Raw genomic sequence first — 20002 nt, forward strand, 5'->3', positions numbered from 1 at the left:
GGAATGAGTGAGTTAAATTCAACATTGCATCAGTATTATTTCAGCCATAAATTGACATATCTGGGAATACCCAACTGAAGGCTAAAATCATGACAAAGTGGGACATTGTAAAACAAAGCTCTGTGTTTCCTTACTGAGAAAACTTGAAACACCTTGGAAGACAAAATGCCACAGCAAAGGTATTGCTGAGATAGAGCTAGCACAAATTTGTTCATACAGCTATTGACTTAAACAAATTATTACAACTGGGTATGAGGTAAGTATATTTTAACCGATGCAGTTTAACTGAATCATGCACTTATTCTATAAGGGACCATTCATAATTTATGGCTGGTGTGTGTGTGCGTGCGTGCATGCGTTTTGATGATGATTTTAAGGGGGGTCACCCATTTTGATCTGGGGACCTGTGTGTGTGCGTGTGTGTGCGTGTAATATATCAATTTTGTACACACGTACTAGGGGGTCAGCAATTTGTACATAAAAATATGTTTAAAATTATGCTTAGAAAATATGAGAAGGGAAAGGGGGCATTGATTTTGTACATGACATGCAGGGGGTCACTTATTTTGTACATAAATTTTAAGGGGGGTCATTCACATTGTACATGCTTCTCCATAAAAACAATCATCATCACCCCCTCAAGCCATAAATTATGAACGGTCCCTAAGTATTAGAGCTACAAGGTGCATACTTGCTACATATCAAAGCAACATTTAACAACCATTCTGATCTTCAAAAATGTAAAGGGAGCATGAATACTTTCAAAATTGTATGGACTGATTACCATCTCTCAAAAATATGTTACGTTTTCTGTTCTACAGTTTGAGTGAGCATCCTGGCCTTCTTAGACTGAGTGAGGAATGAACACAGTTCCTTGCTTCCATCAGTCTTACTGGCACAGGTGTTGAACCACTGACATCTACACACTTTGCAGTAAGACATGTCATCTTTCTGTAGTGACCAGGGTGCCATTGTACAAAGCGATCTTAACGCTAAGGTGACCGTAACTCCCATACCTTAACATAGACTTAATGTAGTCTTAGCGCTAAGGTTGTTTTGTACAACAGCACCCAACACATGCCAGTATCACCAACACACCGTAACCAACGCCAACAGTTACAGACTGTTTCTCCTTGGTGAAATTGTGGAATCTCTCCATTACTTGTACAACACCATCAAATTATAGTCATGATCCATATTACCTTCAATATTTCCTATACCTAATCAAATGATGCATGACAGTTAGCCACAGCAAATAGAAGGTGTCCTTTCAAAATGGCCAACTGTCTGAAGCAGGACTTGAGCAAAGTCTTGCCACTTCAGCTGGCCCCCTGTACATCCTGGCTAGTGTGCAACAATACATTATGTACAACGTGGGACCACTTCCTTGTTAGAAACTTGGACATTTAATGCCAGAACTATCATCAATAATCAAAGAAAGGCTCTGTCCATTTCTGATCATATCAAATGGATCTGTTTTTAACTTAAAATTATGGATTTCATGTTTTTCAATAAATAAACGAGTATATTTTTAAATATGGTACCGGTATACAATATATACGTAAAATATAAAATGGTAACATCTCGGAAACTTAACGAGTCACAAACCATTGCATTTGATCATAAAATCTCTTTGTTTATCCGAAAGTTCCACAAAGTTGTAAATTTGTATAAAATGTTTTGATCTTCTTCATTGTAAAAAAGCAAAAACGGAATGAGTTCTTCAGTTTCTTAAGCAGGTTAGCTCCACATCAACAAACAGTTATGAGAAACTGTCTCCAAGTGTTGCTCGCAGAAACCATCATCTGACATACAGTCAATGAATTTTAAGACTTCATTCTTACATACAGTTATCTGTATAGATTTGCAAGAGAAAATATATGTATAGTTTTTAAACATACAAGTAACACAACGTTATTCAAGCAATACAAATGTCGGAACACACATATGTATGACAATACATGATCATACATAGAATTCAGACCCATACTTTCGGAGCACAACTTGCAGTGTTATACTTCAATATGTACATTTTACCATTCTGTAAGATATAGTTTGATTCATCTCTTTAAGTTTGTTCTCTGTTACAGAACCAAGGTTAATGGGTCTGGTTCTTTTTGTGTGTACAAAAATATACAATTTCAAATACAAAACCTGGTCTCGTCCTCTGAGGTCACCACTGTTAGAAACTGATGAGAAGCAAAACAACGTGTGGCTCACATCTGGTTGGTAATTTCATTAGTCATCAGAAGTCCCCAAAACAAATTTTGTACGCATTACCATATTTGGCATATAACTTTTCTATGACAACTTTCATTGAAACACATCTGTGAACATGTAAATGTTTCTCTTGGTAATTGACAATCTATGCACAGATCTCCTACATTACACTGCATTGTGTATGTATGTCTATATTGTGATATGCCAAATATGGTCAATAGAGAAGTAGGAGGTTTGAGAAATGTATAAAAATGACATCAAAATGACAACATAAGGATAAATACCAGCTATTTGTCACAATTCATCAACAATACAAAAGGGTGATTAAAACCTAACATATTGACAGAAATCTGGCATTTGTCCAGGATATTTCAGCATCAAAACATCACCTTGTATTTCATGGCAGGAACATAGACATATCAATTCACAGACATAAACTTTGACATTCAACCGAGGTTGCAAATATACATTCTGAGATTCATTCATTCTTTCAAATTTTCTTCAATTCTGCTTGAGAGCCAGGTATGTTATTCTTCTTTATATAAACCACAAGGTCGACGGAATTCCTGCCCCCTCTCATGAATCCACTTGTTGGACACCCACTTTGTCCCCACTAACACAGGGCAGGCAGCATGGCGGGTGTTGTAAATACCTTCTCCATTCTTATACAGGTTGTACCAAAACGCTGCAGTACCCTGAGGAAATGAAAACACAAAGTTTGCAACAAGAGGTTTAAACACACTCAGTATCTGACTTAGTTGTAGTACAAAGAGTTCTGAGAAAAAAAGATTATTTCAACATGATTACATCTGTACAGGCCTCAAGGATATAGTTTTTCATAACAGAAAACAGCTGTGGCAGGTTGAGCAAACGCACCCTACTGTTAGCAGACTATTGGAACAGGAGCCATGTGTGGACTGGGGAGGCAACAAGTCTGTGACACCACATTCTTAAAGCAGTATACTCATGCATATATGGAAGTGTCAGGTATACTGATGATGTACACAAACACTACAACTCTCAGAAAAAAATACAACTAACTCACAAAAGAAAACAAGAAAAAAATTGTGTCCAGGGACACGGATGCCCCCGCTGACATTCATAAGACATATAAAGATCAATAATTGAACAAAATTCACAAAACAATAAACATCTATGCCACTATGACCCGCACACCTTTCGAGTCTCAATGAAACACATGTATAAGCTTAATCAATTCTGTTGAGCAGTTTTTGTGGAGAAATTGATAGGCTTCATCCCCTATAACACTATATTCAGAGAGAAATTCAACAAAATTTATTCAAGTTCAAACGGCATTAAAATTGGAAAAATGAATAAAATACAAAATCAAAATATGAGATGCACGCCTTTAGAGTCCCTATAAAGCACATGTGTAATCTAAAAGAATTCCATAAAGTAGTTTTTGAGGAGATGTGGATAACTTACACCCCCTGTTGGATGGAACGAACACTGGCTGAATAGAACAAAATTCAACTAAGTTCAAACATCTGTAAAAGTGACAAAAGTAAGAAATTCCATAAAAAATTATGAAATGCACACCTTTAGAGTCCCTACAAAAGACATGTAGAAGTTCATTCAATTCTGTTGAGCAGTTTTTGTGGAGAAGTGGATAGACTTTATCCCCTATTACACTATCATCATAGAGAAATTCAGCAAAATGTACCTAAGTTCAAATGTCTCTAAACTTACAAAAAAAAACAATAAAATAAAAAAACAAAATATGAGATGCACACCATTAGAGTCCCAAGAAAGCCCATGTATAAGTTCATTGAATTCCACAGAGCGGTTATGGTGGAGAAGTGGATAGAATACATTCCCTGTTTCGTACGGACGGACGGACACCGAGGGTAACCCTATATGCCCCTGCCATATATGGCGGGGGCATAAAAACATGACTACCAAATGAATTTTTTTTTACCATATTTGTGTGATTTAATACTGAAAATCACAGCATTGAATTAAACGACATAGCCTCATGTTCTTTATTTGCATTTCAATAGCACTTTGAAATTGTGGTTACCAACTGCAGCTGGCAGTATCTTCACAACATAATGACAGGAAACTAAACTTGGAATTTTTAGCTTCAAAAGTGCATTTTCTCGTTCGCATAAAAGTCCACATGTGCGAGCCATGTATGAAATAATTCACCACTGACTCTGTTAATTTAAATGTTAGGACTTACCAGTACATAGTAAAATAGCAAATAATGATAAAAAATATATGCACCATGCATGCTGGTGTTGTGCACTACTTGCAGGCATGTCGAGTCCTGGGCTAGACGAAGCCTCCCGACCATGATACATAGAAACTGTTGCCACTAATACAAAGTCTCACCTTTTTGGGAAACAGTTTCACACCAATGTATGGGAAGACAGTGGCCCCCAAAGACCATGTAATGTAATCATACAGATTGACCTCTCTTCATAAAACTATATGATACACACTGCATGTTACTAACTTAACCACATCAAGACATGTCATCGTCATGACCAGATCTTGTTGGATGGTACCATATAGAAAGACCATGTCAATATTGTCATGAACAGATCTTGTTGGATGGTACCATATAGACAGACCATGTTATATTGCTATGGACATACCAGAAAGATGAACATACAGACATCTCATGTCATGTTACCATCAACATTAACATACAGATTGAGTGGCATGTTACCATACATATCATTTTAACATGGACCGATCTTGTTTCTTGCTACAATAATGTAATTTTTTAAGTAAAATTGATATTTTATACTTATCCTGACTCCCTTCTTATCTCCCTTTCCCTTTCGAATGGTAGTGGAACACTTGAATCCCTTCAAGTTCCCCGACGTGCCCAGACTCACCCACGAGTTACCTCCCTTCCTCTTTCCGCATAAAGCATTTGTGGCGTGCCCAGACTTGTCACTCTCTCCTTATAATTTCGCCCATGCACTGGGATCTGCTGTGAAATCCCAAGTGTCTCCAACGGGGAGGTTGGGAGGGCTTGTTCGTCATGAGTCAGGATAAGTATAAAATATCAATTTTACTTAAAAAATTACATATTTTTCCTTATCCTGACTCATGATCTTTGCTTATAAAATCTGCCGTTATAGGTGGTGGGTCAAGCCACTGGATTCAACAGCTGTCCTTAGATACGTCCTGTATCCCCCCAATCGGAACTGCAAACGGCATTTCCGTGGTCCTATTCTTCCAACTTGCGTAGTAACTTGGGGGGACCACTCCTTGTCTTACTTCAATCTCAGACAAGTTGAATCATGTTGATTCGTGTGGTTATAGATTAACTAGTTCTTCTGTACTAGATATCTTATAACAACCCATGGATTATGATAAGGTTTTTATCATAAATGAGTTGCGATCCCTTTATGTGCAGGTAAGGTCCCTACCCGCACAGGATCTTAATCACTCATGCTAGTCTGTCCTAGACTGTGCGCATGGACTTTCAAACTAATACTTCCTAGTAAAAGTCATCTTTAAGTCAACGTGATAAAGGGTGAGATTTCAACTCAGCGCCTTTGAGGAACCGTTAGTTGCTGTGCTACAACGAGAGGCCCAAATTGGTGAATGCCTGAGACGTCTTCAGTGGCTATGTCTCGGAGGTAGTGGTTGGCAAACACCGTGTCCGACTTCCAGAAGCAGCCCTCCATTATTGTCGGTATAGAGCAATTTCCATGTAGAGCTAGTGTTGACGCCAGTGCTCTCACTTCGTGTGGGTTGGAAGCTCTAGGAGGTTCTAGTCCTGCTGCTTTGTAGGCTCTCAATATGACGGCTCTCGTCCAGAACGATATGGTCGTTTTTGAGACTTCAGTTGATGTCTCCGTTGATAATGGGATGAATAGGCGCTTGAATTTTCTTCTCCTCATCTTAGTCTTTTGAAGATATATCTTCAAGGCTCTGACTGGGCACAAGGATAGGACACTGTAGACAGCGCTGGTACATGGAATTGTCTATCTGGTTGACCAGGTAGTTGATTCTTGGCAATAAAGTCCCATCTAAGTCCTAGATGAACTGTATTATTCTGCCCTCTGTCAAACGTCGTTCGACCGTAGTCCAGCACATGTATCTCCGATATGCGAGCTGCAGTGGCTAACGCTAGCAGGAACAGCGTCTTCTGTGTTAGCAGCTCGATCGTGATCTGGTCTAGTGGTTCGTAGACATCACTGGTAAGATGATGCAGAATTACATTCAGGTCCCAGGCTGGGGCTCTGAATTTCTTTTGTTGGTCTTCCAACTTGAATGATTTCAGCAGAGCAAGTAATTCTGGTACTTTCGTCAACTTGATGCCTGTTTTCATGGTAATCACTGTACTGAGGGCAGCGAGGTAAGTCGATAGAGTTGAACCTTTTAGATGTCTGGTCTGTCTCAGATGACATAGATATATTCCGCCACTTTAGGATGCGTAGCTGTTATGGCTGTGAAGCCTTTCCGCCTTGCGTTAGTTTCAAACTTCAGCCATTTATCGTCATATAGGTTGCGAGTCGATCTGCGTAACACTAGAGTTACTGCCTTGGCTGCTCTGGCGGAGTATCCTCTTTTCTTCAAACACATTTTGATACAGTCCACACGTGTAGCTGGAACACTGCTGGGTTTCTGTGGACTTGCTTGGTGTGCGGATGTATCAGTAGGTTCGGCCAATCTGGAAGCTTGATTACTGGGCTTCCTAGGGTTTCTAGTAGATCTGGGAACCATGCTCTCGCTGGCCAGTAAGGCGCGACCAAAGTCAGTTGTAGCGTCTGTGTCTGTTTGATCTTGACCAGTACTTTGGGCAGTAGTATCGGGGGTGGAAAAGTGTAGCTGTTTAGTCCTTCCCACGACATGCTCAGTGCATCTGTTGCCCAGGCTTGAGGATCTGGAACTGGTGAGACGAACGTCTGCAGTTGTTTGTTGAACCTCGTGGCGAACAGGTCTATGGAGGGGAATGCTATTTCCCTTACGTTCCGCGAAACGCTTCTGGATGGAGCATCCATTCTGTTGGCGACGGGCGTAGTGGTCTTGAGAGAGCGCCTGCTAGTACGTTCTTGGCTCCGGGTATGTGACACGCTTTTATCCAGATGTCTGCTTTTTGCGTGATCTGGAACAACTGGAATGTGAGCTGCAGTAGGCTTGGTGATCTTGTGGATCCTTGCCGGTTTATAGAGAACGCCACTGTGGAGTTGTCTGTGTGGATCATCAACATCTTGTTGTTCAGTAAGCTCGCCCATAGTTGTACTGCGTTGATCACTGCTTTCATCTCTAGTAGATTGATGTGGAGCTTTTGTTCTGTATGAGACCACTTTCCCGACGCTACTTGATCGTTGAGATGTGCCCCCCATCCCTGCAACGAGGCATCCGCGTAGAGGTGTGTCTTGAAGACCGGCTCTTGTAAATAGACTCCTTCGCAGACATTCGACCTGTGTGTCCACCATAGTAGATACCTCTTGAGGTTTTCGGGCAGCAGGATAGGGTCGACACTGTTCTGAGGCTTTATGAGGAACCGTTGTAGCGGTCTTAGCTGTAACCTTCCTATGTGCGTCAAGTCTTGCGCCGAGGTTAGTAGACCGAGTAGAACTTGCCATGATCGTAGTGTTAACGGAGAGGTGACTGCTGGCGGAATCATGGCTTGTATCTTGACCCATCGATCCTCTGGGATGACGATTCGATTCTCTGCAGTGATGAATCTTATCCCCAGGAATTGTAGATCTTGTTTTGGTTCCAATTCTGACTTCCTTAGGTTCACCAACCATCCCAGTTGAGTGAGCAACTTGATCGTGAAGTTCAGCTGTAGTCTGAGTAGACTTGCATCTTGGTGGACCTGAATCCCGTCGTCCAGGTAGAAGGCATTGCGTAGACCTCGTTGATGAAGGTATGCGACTATAGGCTTGGTTATTCGTGTGAATAGCCACGGGGCCGAAGATATTCCAAACGGTAGCACGCTCCATTGGTAGTGTTGCCCTTTGAACAGGAATCGTAGATATTTCCTTGATTCTTGATGTATCGGGATGTGCAGGTACGCATCCTGTAAGTCTATGCTGGCCATGTAATCTGCTGGACGGACGAGTTGTTTCAGTTGAGGTAGGTGGATCATGCTGAACCTCTCTGGTTTCAGTAGATAGTCTCTGTTGAATTTGCGCATGTTGTAAATCAGTCTGAACTTCTCTAAGGAGTTCTTCTTTGGTACTAGAAAAATTGGGGAGTAGAAGCCTGGGGTGAGATGATTCTGGTCTATTATCTCTACTGCATCTTTCGAGAGAAGTGCATTGATGGCTTCTTGTAATTTGTCTGCCTGCTCCTCTCCGTACTTGAAGACCATCGGGCTGAGGGTTAACGGAGGGGCATCTTTCAGTTGTACTTTGTACCCTTCTCTTAGTACCTGAGAGGCGTAGTCGTCTCCTAGAATCCCCCAATTTTTCCAGTACCCTTGTAGACGTCCACCCACTGTCGATAGTTTTACAGGAACGGCTGGGGGTGGAAGACTCCAGTCGTTCCGAACTGTGGCTTCAGCGTCTGGTACTTCTGGAAGCTCTGGGGCCGCGGCCTCTTCCTGAGTTTCCTCTGTAGTTGCCTGAAGGGCGAAGAAAAGAGTCCTTCCCGCCTCTGGAGCTGGAGTACTTCCTGTCTTTAGCTCTCTGTATCCCAGCGTATTTAGACTTGTTGTTGTATCTCTGGGAAGTATGGCGGATGACGCTGGCCAAGGTGTCTATGGTCTTGATCATCATGACCTCTCTGGAGTCTTGTGTAGCTTGTTTAGCTGCATCATCCAATAGACCTCCAAAGATGGTAGGCGCCTCCCACGGAGCTCGTAGTAAAGGCTGCGTAAATCTGTCATTCCAGGAGCAGGACGCCAGTATACCCTGTCTGCGTATTAAGGTGATTGCCGCCGAAATTGATGTGAGGTGGTCCGATAGGAAGAACTGATCCTTCTTTTGAGTGACGAGGGCCGAGTAGATCATTTTATCCTCTTCCGTGGTGGAATTCTGGAATTTCTGTATCAACGCTTCGTTGATGGCCCTAGATCTTGCTAGTCCGAAGAAAGATCTTCTAGAAGCTGTATCTACTTGTGATAACTTCTTATCATCCACCTTATACACCTTAGTCCTGGCATCGTTGACCAACTTGATGTTGTCGTCCCACTCCGGCGCCTTCACAAATGGTTCCATTTTATGTAGGGGGAATCTCTTCTTATTAAAAGATGGTAGTTGCTGCGTCTGGAACTTAGATGCCTTCGCGAAGGCTGAGCGAAGAGTGTCTGGTACGCTGGATATAGGCTCGATCGGTGGGATTGTGACGGAGTCGAAGTCATCATCCTTCATCATGTAGGTGTAACTTTCGTTCCTATCTTTAGATGGAGACACCAGGTTCAATCTGCTGGCAATCCAAGCCGTAACTTCAGAGTCCGAGAAGACGGGGGTCCGTAGTGTCTTGGTTCAGAGAGCTGTGTCTTGTTGACGTATCTCTGTGTGAGCCTGTATCCCTTCGCGAACCTTCATCTAGGGTTCGCGAACCTGCAGCTGAAGATTCCTCCCTGTGCGAACGTCTGTCATAGGAACGTTCCCTTCGCGAACGTCTTTCTCTGGAATCTCTTCGCGAACCTCCGTGTGATGAGCTATGCCTTCACGAACGACTGCGTGGTGATCTGGATCTGGATCGGCTAGACGTCGGGGCAGGCTTCTTAGAGGTTCGCGAACGTGGACTGCGTCTCATCTGGGCTGTCTCGTAGTATGACAGAGTCTGGAGCCCTTCGCGGAGGAGTACGTTCGCCAACGTCAACTGCCGGTGTAGCTCTGATTGGTGGAGATTCGTGCAGCCCAGTGGGTTTGCGCACGCTCTCAGCAGACTGTAGGTTCTTCCTTGATTCCTGCTGAAGTCTCTGCTCCATCATAGCCATCATCTTGTTGGTGAACTGCGTCATGAACTCCCCCAGGTCGAAAAGTTCTGCATTAGTTGTGCCGGCTGCGATCCTGTTTTCCTTGCCTCAACTTCTGTCCTCGAAGTAAGAGGTCTTATGTTGGACAGCTGGCCTGCTGTGACATTCATAGGTGATGATCTAGTCGTAGTAGATATCGACTGCGTCATAGATGTCATCGATACCTCAGGTAGAAGTATAGGGGGGTCGTCAAACACGTCTTTCTCATGCGGCGGTACAATCTCATCATTGAAAGATCTCTGCTTCACAGCGGTAGAACGTGTAGTTTTGCCCTCAGGTCTAGTACTCGCAGATCTTCTCTGCGTAGTAGAAGAGGACGCTGTCTTCTTCTTAGACTGGGACGGCGTAGGTTGCGAGGATGACGACCTTTTCTTAGCCCCCTTTGCCGCAGACTGGTTCTGTAATGTACTAGGCAACATATCACTATTATGAACATCAGCAGCAAGCAACATACGGTTTTTGGCCTGATCTCCAGATTTATCACATGTGACTAGAGATGTCTTTTTCACCCGATCCATGGCACGTCTATAAACATAAGACAGATATTGATTAAATTGTAATTCAGTTAAATCAACACAGTAGCTACAACGCAAGGTGGATGAACATGGATCTGTACATGATGGACATTGGGGGTGAGGATCAGCCAGCGACAACCTGTGTTTACACACACAACAAGATTTCATGAATTGTAAACAAAGTTACAACACGATGAAAACATGACTCAAAGTCAATAAATTCCAACAAATTTGTACAAATATTACATCGTAATTATAACCAAAACCATACACAGCTTAATTTAGAAGAATAGGCCTAAATATAAATAATAGATTGCCGTATACGGGACTCAGTGCTCGCCCAACCATCCGTATGGGCGAAAAGGGAGAGAGTGACAAGTCTGGGCACGTCACATGGTACGTTTGCGCGGGAAAGAGGAAGGGAGGTAACTCGTGGGTGAGTATTGTACGTCCGCTTCGGGAACTTCAAGGGATTCAAGTGTTCCACTACCATTCGAAAGGGAAATGGAGATAAGCAAAGATCATGAGTCAGGATAAGGAAAAATTTGACATATCGACGGATCATGTCATGATACCATACAGGCATATTGTGTCATGTTACCACACGGATAGATCATGTCATGATACCATACAGACATATTGAGTCATGTTACCACACAGACAGATCATGTCATGATACCATACAGACATATTGTGTCATGTTACCACACAGACAGATCATGTCATGATACCATACAGACATATTGTGTCATGTTACCACACGGACAGATCATGTCATGATACCATACAGACATATTGGGTCATGTTACCACACAGACAGATCATGTCATGACACCATACAGGCATATTGGGTCATGTTACCACACAGAGAGATCATGTCATGATACCATACAGACATATTGTGTCATGTTACCACACAGACAGATCATGTCATGATACCATACAGACATACTGAGTCATGTTACCACACAGAGAGATCATGTCATGATACCATACAGACATATTGGGTCATGTTACCACACAGACAGATCATGTCATGATACCATACAGACATATTAAGGCCATGTTACCACACAGAGATCATGTCATGATACCATACAGACATATTGTGTCATGTTACCACACAGACAGATCATGTCATGATACCATACAGACATACTGAGTCATGTTACCACACGGACAGATCATGTCATGATACCATACAGGCATATTGTGTCATGTTACCACATCATGTCATGATACCATACAGACAGATGTTACATGTCATGATACCATACAGACATATTGGGTCATGTTACCACACAGACAGATCATGTCATGATACCATACAGACATATTGTGTCATGTTACCACACAGAGAGATCATGTCATGATACCATACAGACATATTGTGTCATGTTACCACACAGACAGATCATGTCATGATACCATACAGACATACTGAGTCATGTTACCACACAGAGAGATCATGTCATGATACCATACAGACATATTGGGTCATGTTACCACACAGACAGATCATGTCATGATACCATACAGACATATTGCGTCATGTTACCACACAGAGAGATCATGTCATGATACCATACAGACATATTGTGTCATGTTACCACACAGACAGATCATGTCATGATACCATACAGACATACTGAGTCATGTTACCACCGCGGACAGATCATGTCATGATACCATACAGGCATATTGTGTCATGTTACCACACGGGCAGATCATGTCATGATACCATACAGACATATTGGGTCATGTTACCACACAGACAGATCATGTCATGATACCATACAGACATATTGCGTCATGTTACCACACAGAGAGATCATGTCATGATACCATACAGACATATTGTGTCATGTTACCACACAGACAGATCATGTCATGATACCATACAGACATACTGAGTCATGTTACCACACGGACAGATCATGTCATGATACCATACAGGCATATTGTGTCATGTTACCACACGGGACAGATCATGTCATGATACCATACAGACATATTGGGTCATGTTACCACACAGACAGATCATGTCATGATACCATACAGACATATTGCGTCATGTTACCACACAGAGATATCATGTCATGATACCATACAGACATATTGTGTCATGTTACCACACAGACAGATCATGTCATGATACCATACAGACATACTGAGTCATGTTACCACACGGACAGATCATGTCATGATACCATACAGGCATATTGTGTCATGTTACCACACGGACAGATCATGTCATGATACCATACAGACATACTGAGTCATGTTACCACACAGACAGATCATGTCATGATACCATACAGACATATTGGGTCATGTTACCACACGGACAGATCATGTCATGATACCATACAGACATATTGCGTCATGTTACCACACGGACAGATCATGTCATGATACCATACAGACATATTGTGTCATGTTACCACACGGACAGATCATGTCAATTACCATAGATTTTCTTTATCAATACTGGTAAGATTGTTTGCAGCTGACATACAAAACTTTCATCCCGCTACCATGGAGACATCAACATCAGGGCAAGCCTCATCTGGCTGAGATTATAAAACTGTAGGGGTAATAACCAACTGAAGCAATTCCGACATTTCAGGGTGGATTGTCAACTACTTACATAAAACAGGAATGTTGCTATCCTGTTCCCAGTACCAAGTGACTTGAATGCATCCTTTTCTTCTTTCTGACGTAATCAAACAATCATGTACATTTCAGATATGGATACAAATCAAATAATAATTTCTACTCCATCTTGTCCCTGCTTCAGTGTCCTTGTCTCCAGCTTACCTACCTGAGTCAAACTACCAAACACATTATGTTGATGGTCACTCTGGATGCCCAAGGGCAACAATTCATGCCCAGGACAATTTGTTTGTTTGTTGTTTAAGGCCGCACTCAGCAATATTCCAGCTATATGGCGGCGGTCTGTAAATAATCAAGTCTGAACCAGACAATTCAGTGATCAACAGCATAAGCATTGATCGACACAACTGGGATACGATGACGTGTCAACCATGTCAGCGAGTCTGACCACCCCATCCCCTTAGTCGCCTTTTACAACAAGTATGGGTTACTGAAGACCAATTCTAACCCGAATCTTCACGGGTCGCCAAGGACACATTAGTCTAAACGATGGCATTAAGAAATCAGCCACAAACTGCCTCTAAGGTAAGGGACCAATTGCCTGTTAGAATACAAGACAAAACCATGCAAAATCATCTCCATGAATGACATACTGACATCATTTGAATATGAGATCAGTTGAGCAGGGAATGTCAGCAAATGGGATAATCAACATGTGGCTAATGTTCAGACAAATCCAGGTTGATGCTTGACTTCCATGACCAAAGGAATCAAGTTGGATGTTCTAATAAGAGTTTTATGGAAGTTTGAAAGAATAATTGATTTGGGATGGGTCCATAATTGTATGGGTTGGTATCACACTGACTGGCCAAAAGTATTCATGATTTCAAAAGCAGCCATTTGCTCAAACTAAAGGAATGTAACTCTAATCTGAAGCAACTGCTGACCAGCAGAGACAGGTTCAAAATTTGAAACAATATGTACATAACTAAATGCATCTCGATGCATCTACAGATATCATATCAACAATGCCATTGTCCAGTAGTTTCTGGAGATGCTTATGACACACGATGGACAACACAACACAGAAACTGACCACGACAAGCTCACATAGTTAAAGATCACATATACTCTAGGGGGGTACAAATACATAAATCACTAACTGGCATCGCTATAAATGAAACCCCGTCATTAAAACTACTCACTTCGATCTTTAATCAACTTAAATAGACCTTTTTGACAACAGTGCACAATTCTCACCCGCGAACGAAATTTCAACCAATCAGTGCGGGGCGTCTCTGTGACGTCATATGAGGAATAGATATGAGGGCCGATGCAGAATTCATCTACATTTTCAGTGGGTAAATTATCTTGTTTACAGGTTTGTATAAACCTGAAATAGTGACAACTGTTGTGGAAAATGAAAGCTATATGTTCTCACAATCTACTGTCATATAATTTGGTCTCCTGCTTTGCCTAGTTTCCGAGTTACAACTTGTTTTCATAGACGATTCTGTCAAAATCGCTTGGTTTCGTTAGGCCTTATTTGTATAATGACTGGTCCAAATTGATCCCATTTCTGTGTTTTTTTACCTCGATATTTAATCATGTCATGTAAAACTATGACGTCTATTACGTATGATATTAAAAATTGACATTTGATTTATTTGAATCGGTAAACTAAACAACCCTATTTTGCCATTGCTAGAGGAATCTGAAATTTTACTTAGGTAAATAGGTACATACAGTTTTAGCACACAGCAAATGTTTATATGTATTTCTTCTGCAACAATGAAGTTCTGTTTGTATTCTCAAAACAGTGTCGGCCCATAAGTTTTCACATGCAATACAGCAATTAATACTCCCTTGTTGTAACCCGTGTTAGGTGGTATAAACCTACACATGTTATTTGTCATCATTCACTTGATGGTCAGTTAATGAATTTATAACAGGTATAATTAGTGGTAACACACTTAGATTACCCGACAAAGGTTCCCATTTCGCATTTCTTGTGTCTGGAGTAAATATTCAACATTATAAACATCGATCAAAGGATTAACCGATAACACGCTGATTGATTAATTACTTTTATCTTACACAGCGGATTTGTCAAAAGGTAGTGTTTATGTATGTAGATTTACTAATCTATACTGAATACACTCTGTCGTGTCTGTGGCTGCGTAAAAACAACGTCCTTCCTTCAAAGGATTAACCGCCAATACAGTGATTGATTGCTCATTATTGGCTAACTAAATTACCGTTTTTAAAGAATGGCGGACATTATGCAATCAGTTGCCAGGTGTGCTATCTTGGGTGACCAATGAGACTATACACCAATGTGACATACCTGAAACGATATATCACTTTTTCGTATGCTAGACTGTTAAAAGACACATTACTTGGAACAGCTGCAGATGAATGGCATATCACTCGTTTTTGTGGATATTGATGGATACATTCCTCGAACAAGGTAATAGCCTGACATTGTTCTTATAAATTTAATCTGTTTTAATTTTAATATTTGCATTTTGTTTGTATTCATTTGTCGTAGCATTCAACAGAATAGTTGTTTTCGCCGTGAAGTGTAATGAGACATACACTAGGGCGTGTGTGCGAATTATGATTCACATTGGCAAACTATTAAATGTCTAGATATTAAAGTCCTGTTATAAATGCACTATAAGTATCAGCAGATCGTCTGCTTTTTATTTAGTTTCAAAATGCATGCAAGTATAATAATAAACTAATTAGGATTATAAGACCAAATATAAAGACGTACATTGACTAGTATCTACATACTGGTGAGTGCACGTTAACCACATGAATGTAGCAAGAAATTTATCGCGCAGTATTGTCACTTCGACCCCCACCCCGATTCCGTGGAAGAAATCGTTATGTTATAAGTTGTGTCATGCAAAATGCTTTTGGTTATGATTCAAATACATATTTAACTACGAGTAGAAAGTAGTTTTGATTTTCTAACTTGATGAAAACAAACCATAATCTCATTAAGTCTAACAGACTTTAGCCCGTGACTTCACGATTTTCAAAAATGGCGGCGCCCTGTCGCGAACATCTGCCAGTGTGAGTATAAATGCTATTTAGGTTTGTTTTCACCGAGTTACAAAATCAAAACTACTTTCTACTGGTAGTAAAATATGTATTTGATTGATGGCCAATAGGATGTTGCATGACATAGCGTATAACATAACAAATTCTCTCATGGAAGCAAGGTGAGTGTCAATATAATACTACATGTACTTACAGTATTATTGTTACTTCGATCACAACCTTGCTTCTGAGGCAGAAATCGTTATGTTACAAGTTGTGTCATGGAAAATCTTTATGGTCGTCAATCATATACATATTTTACTACGACCAGTAAGTAGTTTTGATTCTTTAACTTCTGTGAAGCGATCTGAACACAAGTAAGATATCGTTTCAGGCTTCCACAACGCTCGCTTCGCACTCACAAACATAACCCATTTTGCACGAACTGCGGGGTCCTGTGGAAATTTGTGCATGGCGACACCATCGCCCGACCTCTAGGAGCAATTGACGACAACATAACGATTTGGCATGTCTTCGTTGATGTCGAGAAATCATCAAAATGACGAGCTTGCTACACACTTTCTATACAACTAACTGAAAATCCTTCCTCATATGACGTCACTGCAGTGCTCTGGCGACAGAGTTACGTAACCTGTCTGTGGTTTCGTTGGCGGGTGAGAGTGAAGCAGGCGACATTTTGGCAACTTTTAATCGCTCGGTACTAATTAACCACAAGTTTTTAAAGAAAGAATTTGGTGTTTCGCATAAGACTGACCACAAATCTTTCATATGTAGTAGTTAAAAGAGTAAAAAAAACAAAGTTTATTTGTTCTTTAAAGCATGTTAAGTCAGGTAAGCTGAAAATTAAGTTCCATAGTGATTTACAAATGTGTGTTAACGTATCAAGGAACTGCTTCCCACAACTGCATTGTACCACAACATTTCATATGTTTTTAACTTGACCCCCTGACATCCCCCCCCATGTCTGTCCGGTTCTTGTCCAGTTAATAAACCAGTTTATCTGTTATATCAAGTGTCCAGAACATATATATGCACAATGATAAAGACGTACCCTTGCAAAATCAAAGTGTGGTTCATAGTGTCCTCCTAATCCATAGTTGGCAACCTGGAACAGGAAAAACACTTTCAGTAAGGGAGAACTGGCTATTGGTACTTTTCTTCAAAAACAAATACCTTTTGGAAAAAGTCCATGTGTACAGAAATAGCTCATAATATGTAAGCTATCAACGGCAACCTCATTTGTAGAAGTATATGGTGCAGTCTCTGTAAAACAATATAATGTATTCTCATGGATCACACTGTTTTCCCATTCTGTGTATAATAAATAGATTTCGAAACAAGTGGGTATTGAAAATGGAAAATATTCCAACTCAATATTTTTAAACATTTTGATTTATTCATGAGGGAAAAAATATTTCTCTTTGGTGTGATCTACCTGTGTGCATGTACGTCATCAGGTACTGCACAGGTGACCGTGCACGCAAGCAACGCCAAGCCATTGTTACCTGTAATTCCTCAGCAGTCTCCATACTCAAGCCTGTAATGGCCTGCATCCTAGCATTGATTTGGGCCACTACTGGGTTTTCATCCTGCTTCAACCATGCACTGAAACAGATAATACCACAATGGTTACTTTGACACAAGCAGTAGAACAGAGACACCAGATGTTCTAAACAATGATTCAGCCAGTTGGTGGAGTGCAGACATGATTGGAAGGGCTGTAAGTAAGAAGCAAGAGCAAATAATTGGAATATGTGAGAGCAAATGTGGATTGTACTCTGCCAAACCCCACCAGCTACTGAAGCAGTTTTATAAGTAGTCTTTATTTGAGAAGAATTATGTCATCCACAAATATTCACAATCATGGTCCACTACTGCATGTATACATTGGCACAGTTATATTGTGGGTTAAAACGGTTATCATATACACAAAACAATCTACTGGGAATGACAAAAACTGGCCAATGTTTGATGGTGTTCACATCTGACATTGAAGAGAGGTTATGAAGAGGGGACAGGACAACACACTTCACACTTCTTATGATCAAAATCATATCTTCTAGGGATGCCATGATACATCATCGATGCATCGATACTTTTTCTAAGAGGATACAATTATTGATACATTCACAACTGTATCGATATTTAGTTTTGAAAGTATCACTTTAAATATGTTTATGTATCATTTACATTTTGCAATTGTATCATGTTTTTTTATCTTATGAGAGTTTTTTCATGCACAAAGATGGGAAATTAGAAATTTTTAATCTCTGAGAATCAAAATGTTGATCTTTTCAGGGACAATTATGAAACATGAAATATTAATGTTCAAAATGTAACTAAATTTACTCAATAATGCCACAAAAATAGGCATCGAGATACGTATCGAATCGTGAAACTTATGTATCGTGACATCCCTAATATACTAGCAACCAAATTCTGCTAGTGCAAGTCTGAACTTATGAAGAGGCATACATTATAAATAGCACTCAAAGCCAAATGCAATCTTAAAATACTTAGTGCTTTTTATTTGATCAACTAAATAATGTAGTGTGCCAGTATTTCGCAAATGAACACTATAGTCTAAGTATACGTTCTGATAAAAAAGTATCAGTATTAATATTATGTCACATTTCCAATATACAAATGAAATGAAAACAAAATAGGAAGAACTTTATATAAGATACCCCATGAATCTCATCAATAGCTCACCCCTGGAACTATTAGCTTTGATGAAATCTTGTTTCTGGCATACTAAACCATTTAAACCATTCTCCAAGGATCTATATAGCAATGTTTGCTGCTAGTTTTCCACAGGATGAAGGTTTTTTATTATGACCTGGTGAAATATTTTGACAAGAAAACAAAGTCATCAATATCCCCCGCAATGGCAAAATACTCTTCATGAATATGTCTACGAGTTATGATTATGTCAAATGTTTTCGTGTGTATATAGAAAAGTGGAAGGAGAGTATTGAAAGGTTTTAAAAGTTCTGCTCCAGAAAGGAGCACTATAGAAATAAAAACAAAACAAAAGGCACCAGTACACCACCAGACCAATCTATGTGCCAAGTTTGGTGAAGAAACATTGAACGGTTTTAGAGTTCTGCTCCGGAAAAGAGCACTACCACCAATTTCAGTGTAAGTCAAACTTGTTGCCATGGAAACGCCAAAAATATTTAATTCAGAATACCAAAACTACCAAAAGGCACTAGTACACCACCAGACCAATCTATGTGCCAAGTTTGGTGAAGAAATAGTGAATGGTTTTAGAGTTCTGCTCCGTAAAAGAGCACTACCACCGATTTCAGTCTAAGTCAAACTTGTTTCCATGGAAACGCCAAAAATATTTAATTCAGAAATCCAAAACTACCAAACGGCACCAGTACACCACCAGACCAATCTATGTGCCAAGTTTGGTGAAGAAATAGTGAACGGTTTTAGAGTTCTGCTACGGAAAAGAGCACAACCACCAATTTCAATCAAAGTCAAACTTAAAAATAAATTATTTTATTCAGAATTCCAAAACTACCAAAATGGAACCAGTACATCACCAGACCAATCTATGTGTCAAGTTTGGTGAAGAAATAGTGAACGGTTTTAGAGTTCTGCTCCGGAAAAGAGCACTACCACCAATTTCAGGCTAAGTCAAACT

The 20002-nt window shown here is 40.4% G+C and overlaps 1 protein-coding gene across 2 annotated transcripts in view; it reads right to left on the bottom strand.

Moving 5' to 3' along the window:
* Window positions 1-558: 558 nt before the first annotated feature.
* LOC124277962 (prolyl 4-hydroxylase subunit alpha-1-like) overlaps window positions 559-20002 on the bottom strand; it is a 46209-nt gene continuing 26765 nt past the window's right edge. The window contains exons 9-13 of one of the 2 annotated variants that reach the window (XM_046713685.1): window positions 17853-17952; window positions 17399-17452; window positions 13303-13375; window positions 4576-4658; window positions 559-2915 (exon numbers count right to left, since the gene is read on the bottom strand). In XM_046713685.1, coding sequence (XP_046569641.1) covers window positions 2748-2915; window positions 4576-4658; window positions 13303-13375; window positions 17399-17452; window positions 17853-17952 — 478 coding nt within the window. In that variant the 3' untranslated portion in view covers window positions 559-2747. Of the gene's footprint in view, window positions 2916-4575; window positions 4659-13282; window positions 13376-17398; window positions 17453-17852; window positions 17953-20002 lie in introns of those variants that run through there. The other variant, XM_046713684.1, reaches the window with a different exon arrangement.

This window comes from Haliotis rubra, unplaced genomic scaffold, assembly GCF_003918875.1.
Source record: "Haliotis rubra isolate DU_JTF1 unplaced genomic scaffold, ASM391887v1 Scf23, whole genome shotgun sequence".
In the NCBI taxonomy this organism is placed as follows: Eukaryota; Metazoa; Mollusca; class Gastropoda; order Lepetellida; family Haliotidae; genus Haliotis; species Haliotis rubra.